We start from the raw sequence: 21,207 nt of genomic DNA on the forward strand, positions 1-21,207 counted from the left end.
TATATTGAGTTTGTGTTCTAAGAGATTGCCTAATACTTAGTGGACATCCAGTGTTTCTTGGCTAGCCGTGGGGGTAGTCCCTGCAGGGACTGAACTTTCTGTAGTGGGATCTAGCACAGTGCTGATCGTACAGGGAGCTCAGCACGTGCTGGCTGGATCCAGATCACCCAGGTACTCTTTTTTCTTTTTCTTTTTTCTCAGAGCTGAGGACCGAACTCAGGGCCTTGCACTTGCTAGGCCAGCGCTCTACCACTGAGCTAAACCCCCAACCCCACCCAGGCACTCTTAAGAAAGGAAGAGCTTCTGAGCTCATGGTGACTGGGTCTTACCTGATCATGTCATGTACCTCTTTCCCAAGGTTCATTTGCCCCAGAGCTTTGGCAGCTGCTTGCCTTACTTCCTTGTTCCAGTCATTCCACATCAGATGGATTAATTTATGTTTCATATCCTATCAACAGGTATGATAATTGGCTAATTAATTTTGTACTTGATACCAGCTTTTCTCTATCCTTTAATCTCTCAATCCGGTTGGGCAGATGGTATTTCTATATACAGATGACACAATGGAGGCTTTGATTGATTAGCTTGCCCAAGGATAATCTGGTAAATGCTTATGCCTGGTCACAGAACCCAGGACTGTTCCCCAAACTCGTCTCTTTCTGCATCATGTTGGCACCAACATAGTGAGTGTGAGAGACTTGAAATTCGAAAGTATTGAGTACCTCATCATTCCAGATTGCATGAGACTTTCTGGGTTTAGTACTGCAAGTCCATGCATGTACAAACCAGGATAGTTGGTCACCCTATCAGGAAACTTTTCTCTTGTTGGAAAGGAAAACATTACTGCAGTTGTGGGTGATGATGGTGGAACTATGTGTAAACTAGTTTCCCAGCCGAAACACCTGTTTGCTTACTGAATGAGTCAAATAACTCAGGCACAGTACCCTTTTAAATTCCTGCAGTTTATCATGAAGTTCTCATCATCTTTAACTTGTTCACACCTAGTGTTTTAGCAGCAGGAAATGATAACATGTGTTCTCAGACCTCTTCAGGTTATTGTGCCGAATGACCAGATGGTGTGTTTCCTTTAACAAAATGTGAGGGTTAAGAATGGAAGGCACCCACTTATAAGCAGGAATAGCTGTGCTATGGGCTGTCCTGACTGTACCCAGTGTGATAAGAAGATGGGGCAGCACTAGGACCAAGCACTAAGCACTCGGATAGCTCACTGGAGTGTAATAGTAAAAAAAGGTTCGGGTTTCACTTGCTCAGAACTTCTTCAATTGTAGCCAAGTTCCACACCTTCAGGTTGTTCAACCACTTACATTCAGTACATGCCAGTCTCCTGAGAGTCTCAAGAGAGCACCTTCTATTCACTCGGGATTAAGTTGTGGAAGCCTGTGTAAGAAAGCTATGAACTGACTGTGAACTGTGGATGGGACAGAGTGCAGAATGTTCTTCCCACAGGTAGCCTTCTAGAAAGAATTGTATAAACTATAAGTGGATACACTTGAGAGCAAGGGCATGAAGGGAATGCCCTGGCGTGTCCACATGAACTCTGGGGGAAGAGCAAGGCCCGGGAAGAACATCGGCTCTTTCCACATGGCCAAAGATGGTGAGACCTAACACCAGGCGTACTCCCTCCTGGCACTTGTATTTGCTGGAGCTAACTGTAAACAACACCTCATCTTTTGCTTGCTTTAATAATAAAATGAGAAGTGCTTCGTTTGCACTACTCTTGAGTTCAAAAGCCTGGAGTCCCCCGGTACTCCATGCAGGTCTTTGGCATGCCCTTCCATCCAGGGAGACCGTCTCGCTGGCCACCCGAGGGCTCCACATCAGTTCATTTGTATTGTTAGTCTTGATGCTTCAATTGCATTGCCATTGTTATGGGAAACAGGGACTGGGCTTTTGTACCTGTGTGCTGAATATTGAGGGAGTCAACACAGGCACTGGTTCAGTTGGATTGTTGGGTCTGTTCAGTCTCCTGCTCAAATCAAGGACCAGTATTCATCAGAGGGTGGGGAGGTCTGCATCATTGACTGATACTTTTTTTTTTTTTTTGGTTTTTCGAGACAGGGTTTCTCTGTGTAGCTTTGCGCCTTTCCTGGAACTCACTTGGTAGCCCAGGCTGGCCTCGAACTCACCGAGATCCACCTGGCTCTGCCTCCCAAGTGCTGGGATTAAAGGCGTGCGCCACCACCGCCCGGCATTGACTGATACTTTTATAGTGTCTGCTGGTACTGAAATAGTGTCAGATCACTATCATGTTCATAAGCTCGCCTGCTCGCGGGTTGTATGTGTATTTGGCAGGGGCTGCATCACAGTTTGTGGATTGCTACCCCACCAAGAAGCACTGGCTCAAAGTGAGAGAAGTACATGATACGTAGAGATACTCCAAGTTCTGAATAAGAGGCAGCAATGAGATACTCGAGAGAAACAAAAAGCAGGAAGACTCCAGGCCAGCATGCCAGGCTCTCTGAACTCACAGACGGAGACTTACAATGCAGATTTTCCCACTGATCCGGGAGAAAGCACGGCAGGCCACGATGCGGTCCCTCCATTGCCTGCTGTTCAGCTCCACAGCAAGCATTGTGTGGATCAGGGTCTGAAGAAGAGGAAGACTTTTATGGATAGTCTTGCTCACTCTTAGTACACCAGAATCTTGAAGAAATTCTGTCCTAACATGGCATGCAGCATAGTAGATGCCCCAAGATCACAAAATACTTGTTCCCATTGAGGGACAGAGTGAGTTTCTAAGAGACGGGGGCACTCTTCTATCTGACTCGAGTTATAAACCATAAAAAAACCTCACAGGTCTAATAATCTGAGCAGAAAGTAAGGGCCTTCCTTCTGACAGTTTCCAGTCCCTGGGGTGGTTTATCTGCCTCAGTCTGTGTGGAGTCTCAAGTTTCTATCCAAGAGAAACAGAGTTGTGGGGGTCTTAGTGATAGCTTCTGTGAGAAGCAGAGCTGCACATCATGACTCAACCTGTATGCTGTTAGAAACTTCTCAGCCAGCTTCTCACATCCCCCTGGAGACTTCTCCATATTCAGTTTTACACAGACTCGGTATACTTGGCCTGTGCTTAGCATTCTCAGCCACCTGCATTCTTGATTCATTATGTGCACCAACTCTAGACATTACCTCCCCACAACCTTATTTCCTTCTCACTCTGAAGTGGACACATACCGTCTTTCCACTGAGATGGCTCAGGAGGTTACAGGCCTGTTCCTCAGTGGCCTCATTCTTCTTGTTAAAGAGCTGGTAGAGGATCCTCTTGATCACTGGGTAGGTGGCAATGCCTTCCATAGCCAAGCACTGAGCTGCAGCCCAGCTGTCCACACTATTACCTGTCCCGGTGGGTTGAAAAAAATGAGTTCAGAACGATGTTTTCTCCCAGAGAGAACCACGTTTGAGTTGGTACCTACGACTGTTACCTGCCTGACATCTCACTCCAGTGTCCCATCGAGTCTGCAAATCCACCTCCATACTTCAACCACATGTTAAGATTTTAAATAAAACAAAAAACCTGAAAAACATTTTTTGAAGACAGGATTTCATTTAGTCCAGGCTAGCCTTAAACCCTTCGTGTAGCGGAGATGATCGTGAACTTTTTGGGGGATGGCAGTACTAGGGATAGAATCCAGGGCACATGGGGCAAAGCCCTATACCACCAAGCTGTAGCCCCAGTCCTGACCTTGACTTCTGATCCCCCTGCCTCTACCTTTCAAGTGCTAGAATTAAAGGTGTGTGCTCCGAGGCTTGACTGAAACATTGCAAGCTCTTCTTGGGTAACACTTCTGATATAGCTAAGAAATGAAGCTGTTTCTTTCCATGGAGACTGGGAAGGCCAGAGGGATCTGGGAGGAAGTCCCTTCCTAAAACAGATGTATTAAGCAATGGATTGTTCATATACACAAGGCCAGACTAGTCAACCGGTTTTCCCATTCTAAGGCAAGGAACAGCTCATCTCAAGATAGGTCAGTGGCCACTCACCTGACAGCTTTGTTAACACCAGCATGATAATGCCTAGGTGTTACTGCACAGAAATTGGAAGCATGATGTGTTCAGGAGGTGATTTAAAAAATAAAAGAACTTTCAAAATGTACTTAGCTATTGTTATCTTTTCAATAATAAAATGTTATGTAAGAGGCCATTGTATTTATTTTTTGGTACTAGGGATCAAATTCTGGGTCTTTTTTGTTTGTTTGTTTTGTTTTACGAGACAGAGTTTCTCAGTGTAGCTTTGCGCCTTTCCTGGAACTCACTCTGTAGTCCAGGCTGGCTTCGAACTCACAGAGATCTGTCTGCCTCTGCCTCCTGAGTGCTGGGATTAAAGGCATGTGCCACCACCACCTGGCCTTTTTTGGGGGTGGGGGGAATTCTGGGTCTTAGTGTGCTGGGCAATCATACTGCCATTGAGCTAGAAGTCTAGCGTTACAATTATTGGCTAGCATGTATTAACTGTATTATTAATGGGGTGCTGTTCCAGTGCATGCATACAGCACTGCATTGATCAAACCCACCTGCCTTCACCCACTTTCTGCTCCCCACCCCTAACCTATGGTATCACTCTTCTATATTTCCACATGGAGGAAACTGGGTAATTGTCTTTTAGTATGTAGCTTATTTTAGGTAAGGTAATATCTCCAGTTTCATCCATTTTAGGACATGGTTTATAGAATGAATCTGTGAAGGCTTAGTCCAGGTACTAGTTCATGACACTTGTTTTATGAAACTACTTTAAAAAACTATTGTCCCCATGTGCTTAACAGAAACTCAAACCCAAAGGCAGCAGACATCCCAGCATTATTGGAAAAGGAAAAGACTGGGAAAGCTGATAGTGAGGTAACCTCTATTCCACATCCCAGGTCCAAAGTAGCAGGGAGTTACTCACCCTTCACAAGGGCAGTCTGCATGATGTCCCGGGCAGTGGGATTGTGTGACTGTATGGCGTATTGACATATTGCTGCTGCCATCCTCACATTGGGGTTCTTGTCAGACAGAACAGCCTCTAGAGCAGGCAGGAGGACCTCTGGCAAATCCGGAATAATTGGTTCTGCAATAAAAGAGGGTACCAATCCTTTGCATCCTTACCAAGGTCCACCCTGCTGCATCTGTGGCTTACTAAATCACAGTTCAGTTGATCTCTGTGATGGTCAGGATTTTATGTCCAAAGGATTCAGGTGCTGATGTACCAGTTTCCAATCCCTTATCATCTGGTCTCTAGTACTGAAGTTAAAGCTACATCCATCCGGCTAGTTATAGTAACCTCCACCATTCATCATAGCAACAAACCCAGCCCATTTACTTACTGTCTAATTCAGTATTTCAACTCTGGTTGAGTTGTGGACAAGCAGGTATCACTGCAGGATCCAATGGGTCTTTTAGACGTGACTACAAACATTGATACTTGCTATCAGCACTGTGCTTCAGGAGCACAGGAGAATCACAAGCTTGTCGGGGGGGGGGGGGGGGGGCGGCGGCGGGCGATGTCAGGCATTCCTTGTATCTGGGGTTCTTTTTGAGTTTGTTCAAATGTCTTTCTTAACCTTTTATTTTTATCTTAGGTGTTTTGCCTGCATGTATGTCTGTGTACCGTGTGTATGCAGTGCCTGCAGAGGCCGGAAAGGGCTTTGGATCCTCTGGGACTGGAGCTATAGGTGGTGGTGAGCTGCCATGTTGGGAATCAAACCCAGGTCCTGTGGAAAAACAGCCAGTGCCCTTAACCACTGAGCCATCTCTCCAAGCTCTGTCTGGGGTTTGTGAAACATTCTGTAGCATCCACTCGGGGTGAATTTACATTCCACAAGTGGGGGATCTCCAGCAGCTTCCTCGGTACCCTTCTAAGGGGCATCGGGGGCATGTGTGCAGTGAGGCATCCGGGGAGCCCCAAAGTAGACTGGTGGTCAGGTATCTTTCACTTAGAGTTTTTTCCAGCTCTGATGTGATTTACCATCTGGGGCTTATTGTCACAAGAATTTTTGCCTATAAACATAGGAAAACATTTTAACTCAGTTGTAGAGCACCTGCTTTGAAGGCACAAGGTGCTGGACTCGGTCTCCAGCACTATCAATGAAAAGAAAACAGAAACTTAGAAGAGAAGATGGGCGCTAAGTTTAAATTCTTAGGCAGAAGGAGAAAAGGGTTGTTACCTCTGCCTGCAAGTATCATCCCAAGAAACTCCAGAGCCACGACTCAGATTTTGTACTATGAGTTTGTTTTGTTTACGAGGGTCTCTTACAGCCCAGGCTAACCTGGAACTCCTGATCTTTCTGCCTATACTTCCCAAGTGTAAGCATATACTTCCACACTCAGTCCATCTGGTTTTGTTGTTGTTGTTTTTTCACTTAGGTTGTAGGCCCATATGCCATCTGTTTAGAACACGTTAGTTAAGACTCTTGATCTCCGAATCCAAAATCTGAAATACTCCGAATGCTCCAAAATACAGACGCAACACCACAAGTGGGATATCCACACCTATCCTCATGTGGCAGGTTCAGTGAAAGTGTGACACAGTGTCAGTGTTGTATGAAATTACCTTTAGGCTACATATATAAAGCAATATGGAATGCAAGTAACTTTCATGTTGAGACTCATCTCATGTCCAAGATAATTCATGTATATTCAAATATTCCAAAATCTGGAAATAATCCAAGTTTTTTCTGGTCCTAAGCATTTCAAATAAGGGATAGTCAATCAAGGGATGTAGATGGAACTGTTTGCATTGTGAGCAAATAGAAGTCTATTGAGTATTTAAAAAAATAAAGTTATTTTCTTTGGGTAAGAAGATCGAAATCTAGATGTGTAGGACCTGTGAAAGGGATTACAATTCAGAGGACAAAGATGTCCTTGTATGGACAGTCATGTGCCATACAATGATGTTTCAGTCAGTGATGGGTCACATAATCACAGTGGTCCTATAAGATGCGTCTTCTTATAACACTGGAACTCTTTTCATATGAGTATTTCCCATTATGTCTGCACAATGATGAAATTATATGACACATCTCTCAGAACATACCCGTCAAGTGCTACAGACTTTGCAGATTTGGTATGAGATTATAATGCTATCTGTTTGTTGCTCAAAGAAATAAGACAAAATAACAATAACGAAAGCCTGTGTAGAAGCATCTGGGAGGGCACTGAGTGAGGTTGAAGTCCTGAGGGCAGGCTTCTCAGAGAAGTGTTGTCTGCTGGCAGTCGGCAGGTTGATCAGGTGAGGACACAGGCTTCCAGCAGAGGGAGCACCAAACACGGAGAACCTGGAGGAGGCTGGGGCTGTAGCTCAGTTGGCAGAATGCTAGTTCATGCGTAAAGGCTTGTGCCCCAGCACCACCAGATCCTAGCAACATCTGGGGGAATGCCCATGTCTAGAAGTCAATAAATAGGAAATAAGTGGATGAACCTTTAAAAACCCGACAAGTTGGAAGAGATAAGGCCAGTCCCTGACCTTATCTGCAGGAATAGCAGAAGTGTAAGCAGGCAGTTACTATCCAACCAGAAGTATGAGGATGGAGTGAGCCTGGGATGTCTCCAGCCCAGAGAAGGAGAAGTTGGCCCAGGTTTCAGGTAGATGACTCTAAGAAGGCCCACGCAGTACAGGGGAGTGGGCGGGGGTTTCCACCTGACATTTCATTATTGGGAGGTTATAGTTTGACTCTAGTGGAGGGCAAGTTTGCTCACCTGTTACTGCTAGAAAAGAGAAATTATGTTGACATTATTTTCCTCAAAAGATTACAAACCATCTGCAAAAATGGGAAAATTCCTAACTCATTTTTAATAAATAAAAGCTGTCAAATTCACTTATGTAATTTTTTTCACCCTTTTCCCTTCCCACCTATATTTGCTGAGGCTCAAACCTAGGACTTTGTTCATTCCAGGCCAACACTCCACCACTGAGTTACACCTTCAGTCCTAATATTTCAAGATTTTTATTTTCTCTGTATGAATATTTTGTCTGAATGTATGAAGGTAGCGTATGTGTGCCTGGTACCAGTAGAGGCTAGAAGAGGATATCAGATCCCCAAGAACAGGAGTATAGATGGTTATGAGCTACCCATGTGGATGCTGGGAACAGAACCTGGGTCCTCTGTAGAAACAGCTAGTGGCCATAACCACTGAACAATCTCGCCAGCCCCCAGCTGTTGGGATTTTTGTTATTATAAAAGGGATTTCAAAGTGTGAAAATGTGGACTTCATTGCAAGTCACTGAGCAAACAGATGTGATGAGTGTAATACAAAAAGCCTTTGGGGTAGAGGACATGCTCAATACGCCAGAGCTTAATGCTAGGGCACTGAACTGGAATCCAGGGCTTCAGTCTCTTCTCTGGAGATGAGCTTGGCTGTCCACGCAGACTCTAGGCCCTGATTTCTACATCTGAAAATGAGCTCAAGTAATCTCTAAGGCCTCTCTCTCAATTCAGATGTTTCCAAATAGCTGAGTCCTAGCTCTCACCTGGGTCCTCCTGGTTGGTGGCAATCCGAGGCCTTTCCAAAGCAGCGGTAGCACATGTGACGATGGCCTGGATCCTTATGTCATCATACATGTTGACTATGCCCCGCAATAGGTTTTCCACTGTCTCATGATGCCATTCAATAACTATGTCATAGGAAGAAAAATGAAGAGAGAACCGCCTATTTAGGGCTAGGTATTATGCAATAAATGGGCAGGGTTAGATATGGTGCAATAAATGGGGAGGGTTAGATATTGTACAATAAATGGGCAGACAAGAAGTCTCTTTCCTTAGGACAATGCAAGGGACACATTAGCTCATAATAAAGAATTCAGAGAAAGGCTTCTTTGACAAGTTATTTCTGTGATGAGTCACACATTTCTCAGGTAGTTTCCCCCAATCTCATATGCTATTGCTTTTGCTTAAATAACTTTCCGTGGAAAATAAATGTTGAATAAAATATAGTGGTTGGCTGGTTATGATGGCACACGGTTACTTAGGCTAAAACACGAGGATCATGAATCTGTTGTGGTATAATCTTTCTGTACACTGTAAAGATGTGTCTCTGCTTAAGGTGCCTTCTGATTGGTTTAGTAAAGAGCTGAATGGCCAATAGCTAGGCTGGAGAGAATAGCTGGGACTTCCAGGGAGAGAGAGGAATTCTGGGAAGCAGAGAGGGAATTTCGCAAGTGGGACATGGAGGGAGTCAGACGTACAGAATAGAGGAGAGGTAAAGAGCCAAGTGGCAGAATGTAGAGTATTAAAAGCAGGTTAATTTAAGTTATAAGAGCTAGTTGGGAACAAGCCTAAGCTAAAGGCCAAGCTTTCGTAATTAATAAAAGTCTGTGTGTCATTATTTGGGGGCTGGCGGTCTCAAAGACCATGAATCCATGATGAGTTCAAGACCAGTCTAGGCAACATAGTAAGTCTCCCATCGCAAAAACAAAACAAAAACAGAGCAAGGAGTGAGGTTCTCAGCTGGTGGAGGCATTCAGCCTTCTACTTAAAGTTCTTTGAAGGAAGGTAGATTCATGAGAATCTAATTTGCCCAACCGAGTTCTACTCAATGGCAGTGTCTTTTGATAGCTGCATATCTTATGCTGGGGTAGTATCTTTTGTCTTTCCTGTCATGATAATTGATCCAGCATGTTCCAGACATGGGTAAGACAGGGTCTCTGCCTGTGAAGTTTTCTCAGTGTGGCTGTGATAGGGCCCCCAAGAGCCAAAGAGAAGAGAAATAGGAAACAGCCATGTGGGCTGGCAGTGCTCCCGAATGTAGTACATACAGCTCCACCACATCTCTCCTGCAGTCAACTATTCCTCATCCTTCCCGTCCTTCCCCTCCCTTTCCACCTCAGCTTCTTTTTTTTAAGTTTCACTGTGGAGTTATCTAAAGTAGCCATCCATTCAAAAAGTAAGTCACTCTATATGGGAGACAGACAAGCCAAAAGAATGTCTAGAAAGCTCGGTTCCAGAATGCATGTTCCTCTGCGTTTGAGGAAAACCCCACAGACAGTGCTAGCACACAATGAACTGCTTCCTGCAAAAGCCTGGTGTCCCGTTCCTCTGGTCAGAAAGCCTGCAACACAGTGAGTTCCCACGCATTGCTCAAGTTCCCACACATACCTGCCCATGCATAAGGAGTCCAGTGTAGATGAAAATAATGCTCACTTAACACCTGCTGACTGAAAGGCTTTTTTGTTTGTTTGTTTGTTTGTTTGTTTGCTTGTTTGTTTTTCAAGACAGGGTTTCTCTGTGTAGCTTTGCAGGCTGTCCTGAAACTCCCTCTGTAGACCAGGCGGGCCTTGAACTCACAGAGATCAGCCTGCCTCTGCCTCCTAAGTGATGGGATTAAAGGCGTGCGCCACCACATGTGCCTGGCAATCGAAAGGTTCTTCTCCAGACCCCTTAATGAGGCAACCAGCCTTTTACAGTTTACAAGACAGGGGCGGGTGTACTTTTCAAGACTGGGGAACACGTGCTCACGAGTACCTACTGTCTCAGGCCCGCCCTTCACTTACTGAGTGCCCAGGCAGTCTTCCACTCCTGCAGCATCTTCCGCAGCACCGCCAGCTCCCAGGTCACGTCCTCCTTCAGGGGCTGGACCGGCTTCTTCACTCTCCTAGTCTTGGCAGGCTCATCCTTCTCACCCACCTGCAGCAGGAGGCTCTTGACCGGGGTGGGCAAAGCGATCCAACGCTGGGTTCCTTTCCTGAGCTTATAAGCTGTGCGGTGAAAAGGCAGGTCTCACCTGACTGCCTGACTATGGAACTGGTGACTGGGACAGGCTTGCACGTGCGATACACCGTGTGGGGGGGTGAATAAGAAGGCCCCCCCATAGGCACATATATTTGAAGGCTTAGTCACCAGGGAGTGTCACTGTTTGAAAGGGGTTAGAAGGATCAGGAGGTGTGACCTTGTTAGAGTAGGCGTGGCCTTGTTGGAAGTCTGTCACTGGGTGTGGGCTTTGAGGTTCAAAAGCCCAAAGCAGTGCATCCCTTTTCAGCCTGCAGACCAGGGTGTAGCTCTTAGCTACTGCATTAGCACCATGCATATGGCCAGGCTCCCTGCCATGATGGTAATGGACTAAGCCTCTGAACCTGTACACAAGCCCCCAGTTAAATGCTTTCTTTCATAAGAGTAGCCTTGGTCATGGTGTCTCTTCATAACATAGAACAGTGACTAATATACCTAGCTACATGCTTGGCCCCAGAGCCCATCTGACTAGTGGTAGTACAAAGAATCATAGGAACTAGAGAGACAGTCTCTTAGAAGGTGGGTACATTTTGTTTTAGAAGTTCATTTCTTGGTCACCTCTGTCTTACCAGATGAAGAATGTTATTCTTAAAAAACCAGAAGAGCTGGGGAAATGGCCCAGTGGGTAAAGCCCTTGCTGTGCAAAGATGAGGAGCAGGGTTTGAATCTCCAGCACCCAACTAAAAGGTGGGCAGGTATGGCAGCCTGCCTGAAATCCCAGCACTTGAAAATCTGAGACAGGAGAGCTCCCCAAAACAACCAGGTTAGCCAGACTAACGCTATCGGTGATATCTGGGGTCAACTGAGAGCTCCTGGCATATAAGAGGCATAGGAATTGAGGAAGACTCCTAACATTAGCTTCAGGCTTCCACACACATGCCTACTTTTGGGTACCGACACATACATGTACTCACACCATCACACACAGAGACATACCAAGAAAAATGAAAAAAAAAAAAAATCAAAGACCCTGGGGCCTGAGGCAAGGATGAGTTGAGTGTGGAGTGGGCAGGTGGAGCCAGCCCAGGGACACAGAGGTGGGCGAGGAGTCTGAGGGGCTTCCTGTGGAAGCCCTGAGAGTGCACCTGTCTTACTGGTAATTACTCTAGACCGTGTATTTACACCTCGGTAATACAGGTTCCAACTGGACGCAAGTTCCACCATCTTGCAGTCAGTAGTTTACGACAACAGTCAGTAGTTATGAGATCGTTTTTTAGTTGTTAGGAAGGGAGTGTCCTCCGTGCTGGTGGGGCCCTCACTTCCATACTCCCTCACTGCTAGTTTTCTGATCATGTTCCTTACGTGCTTCAGGAACAGGCTGTAAACTCCACTTTTCTGGGGTTTCAGGGAAGATCTTAGAGAGGTGCTTGTCGTACCGATTGAGGTTTTCCAAGACGATTTGGTCTTTCTTCCCACCAATCTGGTGAACGATCTTCACTCCGTCTATGAGGATAGATGCAATGAGTGACCAGTCCCTCCGTTTCCCCTAGTCTAACCCCTTGGGTCATTGTTAAAGGGTGGTTGTTGCTTAGAAATGCCACAGCCAGTAGTCTAGTGTAGGGAAGCCTTATAAAGACCTAGGAGAGCCAAAGATAGTGTTTTCCATTGGTAGAGCAGAAACTAATTTCTAAGCAGTGCTAGTTAAGAAGACCCAGCCAGTAGCGGTTTAGGAGCAAGATGGAAGTGCAAGGTGATGAAGAAGGGACAGCTTGGAACATGTAAGACCAGATCATGTTCTGCAAGGCCGGGCGTCGGAAGGCTACCCCGGTGGGAGGAAGGGCGGTAACAGGCAGTCACGGAGACCCTCCGTGTCCTGAGCACTGGGCAGCTCTGCCGATGCTTCCTTGACTACTGCACACAAAGTACGTTGTTGACACTGCTTTACAAGTATCATATTTAGGCTCGAGGGAATTCTGTAATTGGCTAAAGGTTATGAAGAAGGAATCAAGCCTGTGTTTAAACAAATCTGCCTGATTCCAAAGCCTGTTTGTTTTGTTTTTTTCAAACATAGCAGGTCAATGGGGGTAGAGGGGGTATCTAAAAGCGAGGAAAGGGTGAACAGAGAAGAAGAGGGTGCTCCTAAAGTCAGCTCTAACGCACGCACGTTCCCAGCCCATCTTCCTTAGTAAGATGGAGAGATAGAGGCAGACAAAAGAAATGCTTGCTGCCCTGCCCCAAATCCTGCACAGGCACTGGGAGATGCACCCAGAGACCCTCATCGCCACCCACCCACTCTTCTTGTCCCAGGATGTCCTCACTTCCGTGGCCCCTACTCCCACCCTGGAGCCCAGCACCATTACCAAAATAAATCTCCTGCTCGAAGGTGTTGTCCGTAGAGTAGGCAAACTCCCCGGCTCTGGGGTTCACCTGCCGGAAGGGGTTCGGAGTGGGAGACTGGAAGTTGCTTCTCTCTTCTTGGATCTCCTCGGCCGTCATGTTGTTGCCAGGCAGGATTTCGACTGTCTGTACTTCTGGGGAGTGTCCAGGCAACCTTAGCAGGGTCGAGAGAGGGGGAGGTGGGGAGAGTGGAAGACGCCCCCCCTTCCATGAGGTCCATGACTCACTGTAGCCAGCCCCCTTACACTCCTGTGTGTAGAAACATCCGGGTAACGGCCTAATGACCAGCGTTCTCTCCGTGGGGCCATTTGAAAGTGGAACCCCTGGAAGAGGCTGTCTTCAGCGCCCCCTGCTCCCCTCCACGGATGAAGCCACGCCCCCTGTAGTCACAGGAAGACACCGTGGTGAAAGGGACAGCTGTGCTTCCTGCTCAACTCTTTCCATTTCCATTTAAAGATTTATTTATTTATTATGTATACAGTGTTCTGTCTGCACACATCCCTGCAGGCCAGAAGAGGGCACCAGATCTCATTACAGATGGTTGTGAGCCACCATGTGGTTGCTGGGAATTGAACTCAGGACCTCTGGAAGAGCAGTCAGTGCTCTTAACCTCTGAGCCATCTCTCCAGCACCTTTCCTTTTCTTTTTTGTGTGTACGGTGGGGAAACTGAGAAAGGGCCCTGCTATGTAGCTCAGGCTAGACCAGAATTTAGTATGTCCCCAGGCTGGCCTCACACTTGTGATCTTCCTGTTTCTCTGCCTCCCAAGTGTTGGGAGCACAGGCGTGTGCCATCATGCCCAGTCTGCAGATCGTTCTTAACACTGGTTCCCTTAGAAGGTGCGTGGATTTGGGGAAGCGAATCTGCCTTCTCTGTTACCTCGATGAATCTGTGGGAATTTACTGTCTGTTCACTAGGTGGGTACATCTGTTCTTTTATGCTATATTCCCATCACTCCACAGACTATCTGAAATACCAGCATCAACAACAACAAAAAAAAAATCAACTCATTTTTGTCCAATGACTGACTGACTATACTTCCACTTATTTTTGTTTCCTTTTGGATGTCAGGGAGATTATAACAGCTCCTCTCTCCACTCTAGCTGGGAATGAAAAAGAAGCAATCTGACAAATGTCGGCTCATCTCCTCCTCCCAGATTGTTTGGTTCTCTGCCCTGAGTCTGGTTGTGTTTGGTGACAGTGAGTCTTGCTCAAAGTGAGGCCGACCAAACTCAGTGTCACGAACCCTCTGCTCTTCTCACTGCCAACCTGGACACATCGAAAGTGAGCTGGATCATCAGCCTGAGAGCTCAGCTCCTGGAAGCTGACAACAGAGCCCTTTAAGACAGTGACTCCGAGCTGGGCGGTGGTGGCGCACGCCTTTAATCCCAGCACTCCGGAGGCAGAGGCAGGCGGATCTCTGTGAGTTCGAGGCCAGCCTGGTCTCCAAAGCGGAAAGGCGCAAAGCTACACAGAGAAACCCTGTCTCGAAAAACTAAAAAAACAAAACAAACAAACAAACAAAACAGTGACTCCGGAACAGAGTATGATCTTGTCCTTCACAGATATCTGGCAGTATCTGGGACATCCTTGGTGGTAACAACTGAGACATCCTTGGTAACAACAGAGAAGTGTTCCTGGTTTCTACTGGGTGAAGACCAGAGATGCTGCTAACATCCTATACAGCACAGGGCAGCCGCTTATGGTAGGATAGTGGCCAACCCAGAATGTCAGCAGTGTAGGGGGCTTGGAGACCTCACTTCCAGGAGATCTCAGAAAGCAGGTGGTGATGGTGAACAAGAGGCTGATGGGAAAGTGAATTCTGAAGTATAGGTGTGGGCTGGGGTGCAGCCGGGGGTAGTGATGGGTGTGATCGTCAGCGCCAGGGAAAACACCAAGTAAGGATCCTACAGGGCGTCCCTGAAGGGGAGCCATGGACCGCGCCAGGCCCGCTTGAGACCAGCCTACCTGTAGAAGGCGGGAAGCAGCAGCTCCGGCTTCTTGACTTCTTTGTGGGCCGGGGCGACATTTTCACCCTCAAATTCCGCTATTTCTTCGGCCTCCAGCTTTTTGAGGAGATCCAGGTCGCTCTCGGACGTGAGCTCATCGCGAATGTGGCTCCAGTCGTACTGCTGGCGCAGGAAGCTCTGCCATTTGTTGGGCGACTGCCCCGGCCTCAGCGGGCGCTTGCTCTGGATCCATCGCGCCGTCCGCTTGTCCAGCTTCTCCAGCACGATGGCTTCCCAGCCCCGGGCCTCCTTCTCACCAGGTGGAAGCCAGGTCTCCCTTTCCTCCAGACTCTCATCTGGGGAGGGCGACAGGTCCAGTGGATCTGGCTTCAAGCGGACATAGCGGGGGCGTGGGGGAGATGGGTTCTGGTCCAGGCCTCCCGGCTTTCTTATTTTCTTAAGCTTCTTTTTAGAACGCGCGGGGCTCTGTGTCTTGGCAAAACGGGTGGCGCCTCCTGCCAAGCGGGCTGGGGTGTGCAGGGCCCTGACGTAGCCAGGTTTCTCGGTGTGGGTCTTCCTGGCCTGCAGAGGCGGGATGATGTCATCCGTGTCGTAGATGTGCTTAAAACTGTACTGGTAGAAAGGCATGCTGGGCAGGCCTCGCTGCCACCTCACATCCGGAGAGAAGGAGAGGTCGGCCGCCGCCCTTTGCAGATACTGGTTCTTGAGATGCTCACAGTACCGCGGGCTGAAGCGGAAGAGAGGTGGCACTCTGGAGACGGAGGTACACCCCCCCTGGTCGGCGGATTTTGAGTAGAGGAAGATCATGCCCCATCGCAGCCGAGGGAGTTGTGACTCGGGGCACGGGACGGAGGAAGCCTTTTTCTGGTGGGGCCTGGTCATGTTTCCCTTCCAGTCCTCCTGTCCGCACGGCGGGTTCACAAGCAGGACCTGCAGGCACCCGAGAGAGAGAGTGAGTACTCTGCACTAACTAGGAGGAGCTGGAAGCCCACAGCGGAGTAAGGAAGTCCTGGGAATTTAGAGAACAAGAAGAAAACGAGTACAGCGTTCCAAATATTTCTTAATCAGACTCTTGCTTCAAATTCTCACGTTTGTCTACAAAGCTCAGGCCTCTAGGCCTTATGAGCGATCATGGATTTTCAACAGTACCTCGCAGTTCCATTTTTTCTTTTTCTTTTTTTAAATTCAGATATTTCCATTTCACTGTTTAAACAGCTTGTAAGGAGCTGGGTACAGCAGTGCACACCTGATGTTGTCCCAGCTACTAGGAGGCACGGGTAGGGTAGCCGGGTGAGCTCAGGCAGTCCAGGCTAGACCCCACCCAGGCTAGACCCCACCCTTCGGAGAGCAAGGGGTTGGGGTTGGGGGTAACTTTGTCCTGCTTAAGCCGGCTGGATCCCCCAGCTGTTCTCTGGGCATTCCTCCCTCCCTCCCTCCCTCCCTCCCTCCCCACAGTGCGGCTTGCTCTCTCGTCCCCTACATGAAATGGCATTGCATCTGTACTTGACATAACTTGACCTGCTTCTTCTCGGTTCAGTTCAATTCCTGCCTGCCCGCCAGCTCTTTCTCGACCAGGCTGCGTTGTCATACTTGACCTTATAAATCAAGGAGCACTATGCCACCCTGGCCCTGGGCCGAGTCGCAGCCGGATTACTCAGCCGCAGGTCCGGCCACTGCCTGGGCAAGCACATCTGTCACTCTGGCCAACTCCTGTTGGTCCTGAATTGTTCCAGCGAGCCAGCGGGCCAGATGACCCCCTTTGCTCTGTAGCATGTAGCACATGCTCTCTGTCCCCAGGGCACCATCTTCTAGGAATGAGACTTGACCCTGTGAGGTTTCTTTCTGTCGGGGTCATTTCATCTAGACCGTTTGCTTACAGGACGGAATTGACAACTTCCTTTAAATTAAGCCACACAGGATTATTTTTATATCCCTCTGGGATTTTATTTTTATGAAAACATTAGTTTGTCTCACTTCTTCACAACCACAAGGCCACCTGGCCACAAGGGCATTTGATATTTAAATAGTTGGACTAGAAGAATTAGGGCAAAGGTAAAGGCTTGTCACAAGGAGATATTTCTCCTGAAACAGTGCCTGCTCTGGCTAGTTGAAAATTAACTGTTGGGGGAGACTGCTATTAGTGTTCTTCATATTCTTACACATTAGTGTGGATCTTGCTCCTATGTCAGGAAGTATTTTGGCTCTGAGCATCTTATTTTTTTTTTAATCACAGTTATATAATTTATTTTATTGGGTGGGTACATATGCCAAGGTACACTCGTGGAGGGTTAAGTTGGGTAATGTGGGAGCCAAGGTCATCAACCTTGGAGGCTAGCACCTTTACCCACGGAGCTACCTCACCAACTTGAAAAACAGGACGAGGATGGGTTTCCCTCCTGTCCATGTAGAGTAGCCGAGGGTGTCCCTGACATGCATTTAACCTGTGTCGTAAGGAATTTTGTACCAGTGTAATCACAAAGAGTATCATATTGTCATCAGTCGTCATGCATTCTCAGAGAATCTGATATGATGGCTGACTGAAAAGGAAGGAATACATGATAAGTCCATTTTTAAAGCTCCAGCCCGCGTGCGCATACTCACTATGTCTGTCTGTCTGTCTGTCTCTGTGTTTGGCTGTCTGTCTACCTTCTTCCCTTTATTGGACAGAGTTGATAAGAAGCCAAGCAGTGCTGTGACCTTGCAGCTCCCCCCTCCTCTCACAGCTTCAAGATGGTCCTGCCTAATGCCTGCCCCTTGGCACATAGGCTAGCCAGACTAAATGATATGGTATGGACCGTCCTGCCACCCCCTGAAAACCTATAAAAGTAAGGAATTTCCTTTGTTCTTTGGGAACTGAAGGGCCCCTCTCTCCGTTCAGGACTCCTGCCATGCACACGTGGCTGCTGTCTCTCTTAATGCTCCGCTTCACGAGGCTCTCTCCTAATGCAGCTCCCCTCCGGGTTTTGAAGGGAGAGATCTTTCCAAGTCTCCACTGGGCTGTCTGTTACAGTGCTGTATTTTTCCTGTCTGCTCTCCCACTTCAAGACCATGTCATTCCCACTCATCTGCCCCAAGTCACTCTCCAAATAAAGCGTATTCTGAAGGGTAATTGGTCATAGCTACTGTATGAGTTACTTTTCTTCCCTTTTTTTTTTTTTTTTCTTTTTCTGGTTTTTCGAGACATGGTTTCTCTATGTAGCTTTGGAGCCTGTCCTGGAACTTTCTCTGTAGACCAGGCTGGCCTCTAACTCAGAGATCCGCCTGGCTCTGCCTCCTGAGTGCCACCCGGCACGAGTTACTTTTCCATTGCTTCGGTAAGACATCATGACTATGGCAAACTTATATTTCATTGGGTTTATGGTTTCAGAGGGTTAAAAGTCCATCATGATGCGGCATCATGATGGCAAACAGCAGGCATGCTGGCTGGACTAGCAGCTGAGAGCTCACGACAGTATGGGTCTTTTGAACTCTCAAAGTGACACCTGTCCCCCCACAATGCCACACCTCCTAATCCTTCCCAAACAGTTCCACAACTGGGAACCAAGTATTCAAACAGATGAGTGTATGGGGGTTATTCTCATTCAGACCACTGCAGCTTCCTTTCCTAAACAAACCTCCTACTCTGACTGGCCACGTTCTGTTACAACATGGCGCTGCACAAGGGGTTTTAGTGCATATCCTTTCCCTGTGAGAGGGGTTTCTGGTGAGATCTGCAGGAAAATGCGGGTGTACAGCTGGGAAGGAAGAAAGGCCATAAGCGGTTATTGTAATTCTTGCTTCTCATTCAGTGAGAGGCTTCAACTGGACTCTGGAATGGGGGCTCCTCTGTTCTTGGGAGCATGTTTCCTGTTTTCCATCCTGCTTCAAGGAACCCAGGCTCTTAGCCTGGCTTCTTCCCAACTGCCTCTCTGCCTTCCCCTCTCCCTTCTGAACCTGACTTCCATGTCACACCACAATTCACATGGCTGTACAGCTGTCTGCAGAGAATACACTGGGAAGTGCTGTGAACAGGAAGCCCACGGAGCCTTCTACAAGGCAGGTTAACTGAATTTCAAATATCGTGGAGAGTTTGGGGGGGTTGCAGTCTGCCCAGAGTTTACCTAGAGCTTTCTTTAGCTCCCTAAATAGCCATTCCTTTCCCACCTTTCTGTCTAATCGCACATCTGTGACTACTGGGTGAAACCCTGTGAAATGTATTAATTCGGCAGACTACTAGTTTTCACCAATCTAAAGGCTGAGTGTTAGCAGCTAGTATTGCTGTAACCCACCTATCTTATGTTTATACCAATATATTTGACAAGTTTCTGGATTTATGGCCTTTTCTTTCTACAAAACCATCATGAAATTGTTACCTTATTGGAACATGGTATTTGGAAAAACCAAAACTCCCAGGCTATGGTTACTAATATTTGACTCCAGAATAAACTACCTCTTTTATTCCTTTGAGGTGAGAGCTGTCTGTTTCATTTATAGTGCCATAAAAACAGTCTGCTCAGCTGGGTGGTGGTATCACCAGCCTTTAATCCCAGCACTCAGGAGGCAGAGGTAGGCAATCTCCGAGTTTAAGGCCAGTCTGGTCTACTAAAAGAGTTCCAGGAAAGCCAGGGCTATACAGAGAAACCCTGTCTCGAAAAACAAAAACCAAACAAAACAAAAAACCCAAAGCAATAACAACAAAAACCAGTCTACTCTAGTGCCTTCCAAACCCCAGCCCCAGCAAGATGAGACCTGTATAATCGCAGGTCTGTAGTTGTCTGGCTGTCTCTTCTACACAGCTCAGTCTTCTCAGTTGCCTGTCTACCCTGTCCCCATGCAGCTGACGCTGATGAAGACTTCAGATCCTGCTAAAGCTGCGGTGGTTTGAAATTACCTTCCGAGTGGAACAGCGTCCTACAGTACAGTCTTCAAGAGAAGCAAGATTCTGCCTTGTGAACCTTCCTTGGTTCCTTAGGTTCCAAAGCTGCTTCGCTGCTAACTGTGGTCACCAGGCAACGAGCCTTCAGAATCCAAGTCCGTTCACAGAAACTGTGGGTTTGGTTGGGGCATCTTCAACTACTTATTAAATTTCCTTCTTTGTAAACTGAGCTTTAAGAAATGCTTTCATATTTGTTGATTGGCAGCTGACCAGATTTCCTAGTTACTTATTGCAAAAAAACAAAAGCAAACCCTCTAAGTGTACACAGCTTCGTATGCCCCCCTCCCTGACCCCCACTCCTGGAGCTCTTACATCCTGCTGAGAAAGAGCCAACTGCAGAACACCTGGATACGCAACTCCTGGCATTTTCCAGAACACCGGGCAAGTTAGAGTTTGGTGACTCCTGACCAGCACAGTGTGAGATCACTTGAAACTGGGTAAAAAGCTTTGCCTGGGAAATTTCTTGAGTAGTTGTCCTGGTCACCTTTTCTATAACTGTGATAAAACTCTGACCAAAACCAACTAGAGGAGGAAGTTTATCTGTCAGTCACTTCCGGATGTCAGGGCCGCAACTCAGGCAGGAACCTGGAAGCAAGAACCACTGAGGACCTGCCTTGCTTTCCTTCTGCTCATACTCAGCCAACTCTCTTTCTTCCTTTTTTAAAATTTTATTTTGTTTTATGTGTATGGGTGTTTTGCCTGTATGTATATGTCACATATCACCTGCAGCTGGACTTACACACAGCTGTGACCTGCCGTATAGGTGTGGGAATCGAACCCCGATCCTTTGGAAGGACAACCAGTCCTCTTAATCACTGAGCTAACTCTCCACTTCCCTGCCAGCTTTCTTATAAAACTCAGGACAATCTGCCCAGGCTGGAGCCGGCCCCAGTGGGCTGGACCCTCTCACGTCAATCATCAGTGTCATATCAGACCATATGATGGAGGTAATCCCTCAACCAAGGTTCCCTGTTCCAACGTGTTTCTAGTTTGGGTCAAATTGACAAAGACTAACACAGTAGTCTTCTTGGGAGCAGAGACAAGTACAGCTTATACAGTTGCAGGTTTCTGCAAGAACAAAGATGTGCAATTATCCTTGTTATTAAGGTTCAAAGCCTTGGAAGAAGAAAAGTCCATCTTTGGTTGGAAATGATAGCTTATGAAACAATTGGGAAATGTGTAAAGTCCACGATGAGTAGGAAGTAATGTTTGCCTAGAGGGCCAATATGAGAGCACAGTGTAAAAAGAAAAATAACCATGACATCATTGGG

At 47.2% G+C, this 21,207-nt stretch overlaps 1 protein-coding gene across 5 annotated transcripts in view; it reads right to left on the reverse strand.

The window, feature by feature from the left end:
• Heatr4 (HEAT repeat containing 4) overlaps positions 1–21,207 on the reverse strand; it is a 34,466-nt gene that overhangs the window by 12,466 nt on the left and 793 nt on the right. For 3 of the 5 annotated variants that reach the window (XM_076551033.1, XM_076551036.1, XM_076551037.1), the window contains exons 2-10: positions 15,020–15,951; positions 13,016–13,206; positions 12,018–12,158; positions 10,481–10,684; positions 8,462–8,605; positions 4,901–5,062; positions 3,193–3,353; positions 2,504–2,608; positions 330–448 (exon numbers count right to left, since the gene is read on the reverse strand). In XM_076551033.1, coding sequence (XP_076407148.1) covers positions 330–448; positions 2,504–2,608; positions 3,193–3,353; positions 4,901–5,062; positions 8,462–8,605; positions 10,481–10,684; positions 12,018–12,158; positions 13,016–13,206; positions 15,020–15,903 — 2,111 coding nt within the window. In that variant the 5' untranslated portion in view covers positions 15,904–15,951. Of the gene's footprint in view, positions 1–329; positions 449–2,503; positions 2,609–3,192; positions 3,354–4,900; positions 5,063–8,461; positions 8,606–10,480; positions 10,685–12,017; positions 12,159–13,015; positions 13,207–15,019; positions 15,952–19,749; positions 21,183–21,207 lie in introns of those variants that run through there. The other 2 variants (XM_076551034.1, XM_076551035.1) reach the window with 2 other exon arrangements.

The sequence above is a fragment of the Peromyscus maniculatus genome, chromosome 14, assembly GCF_049852395.1.
Source record: "Peromyscus maniculatus bairdii isolate BWxNUB_F1_BW_parent chromosome 14, HU_Pman_BW_mat_3.1, whole genome shotgun sequence".
In the NCBI taxonomy this organism is placed as follows: domain Eukaryota; kingdom Metazoa; phylum Chordata; class Mammalia; order Rodentia; family Cricetidae; genus Peromyscus; species Peromyscus maniculatus.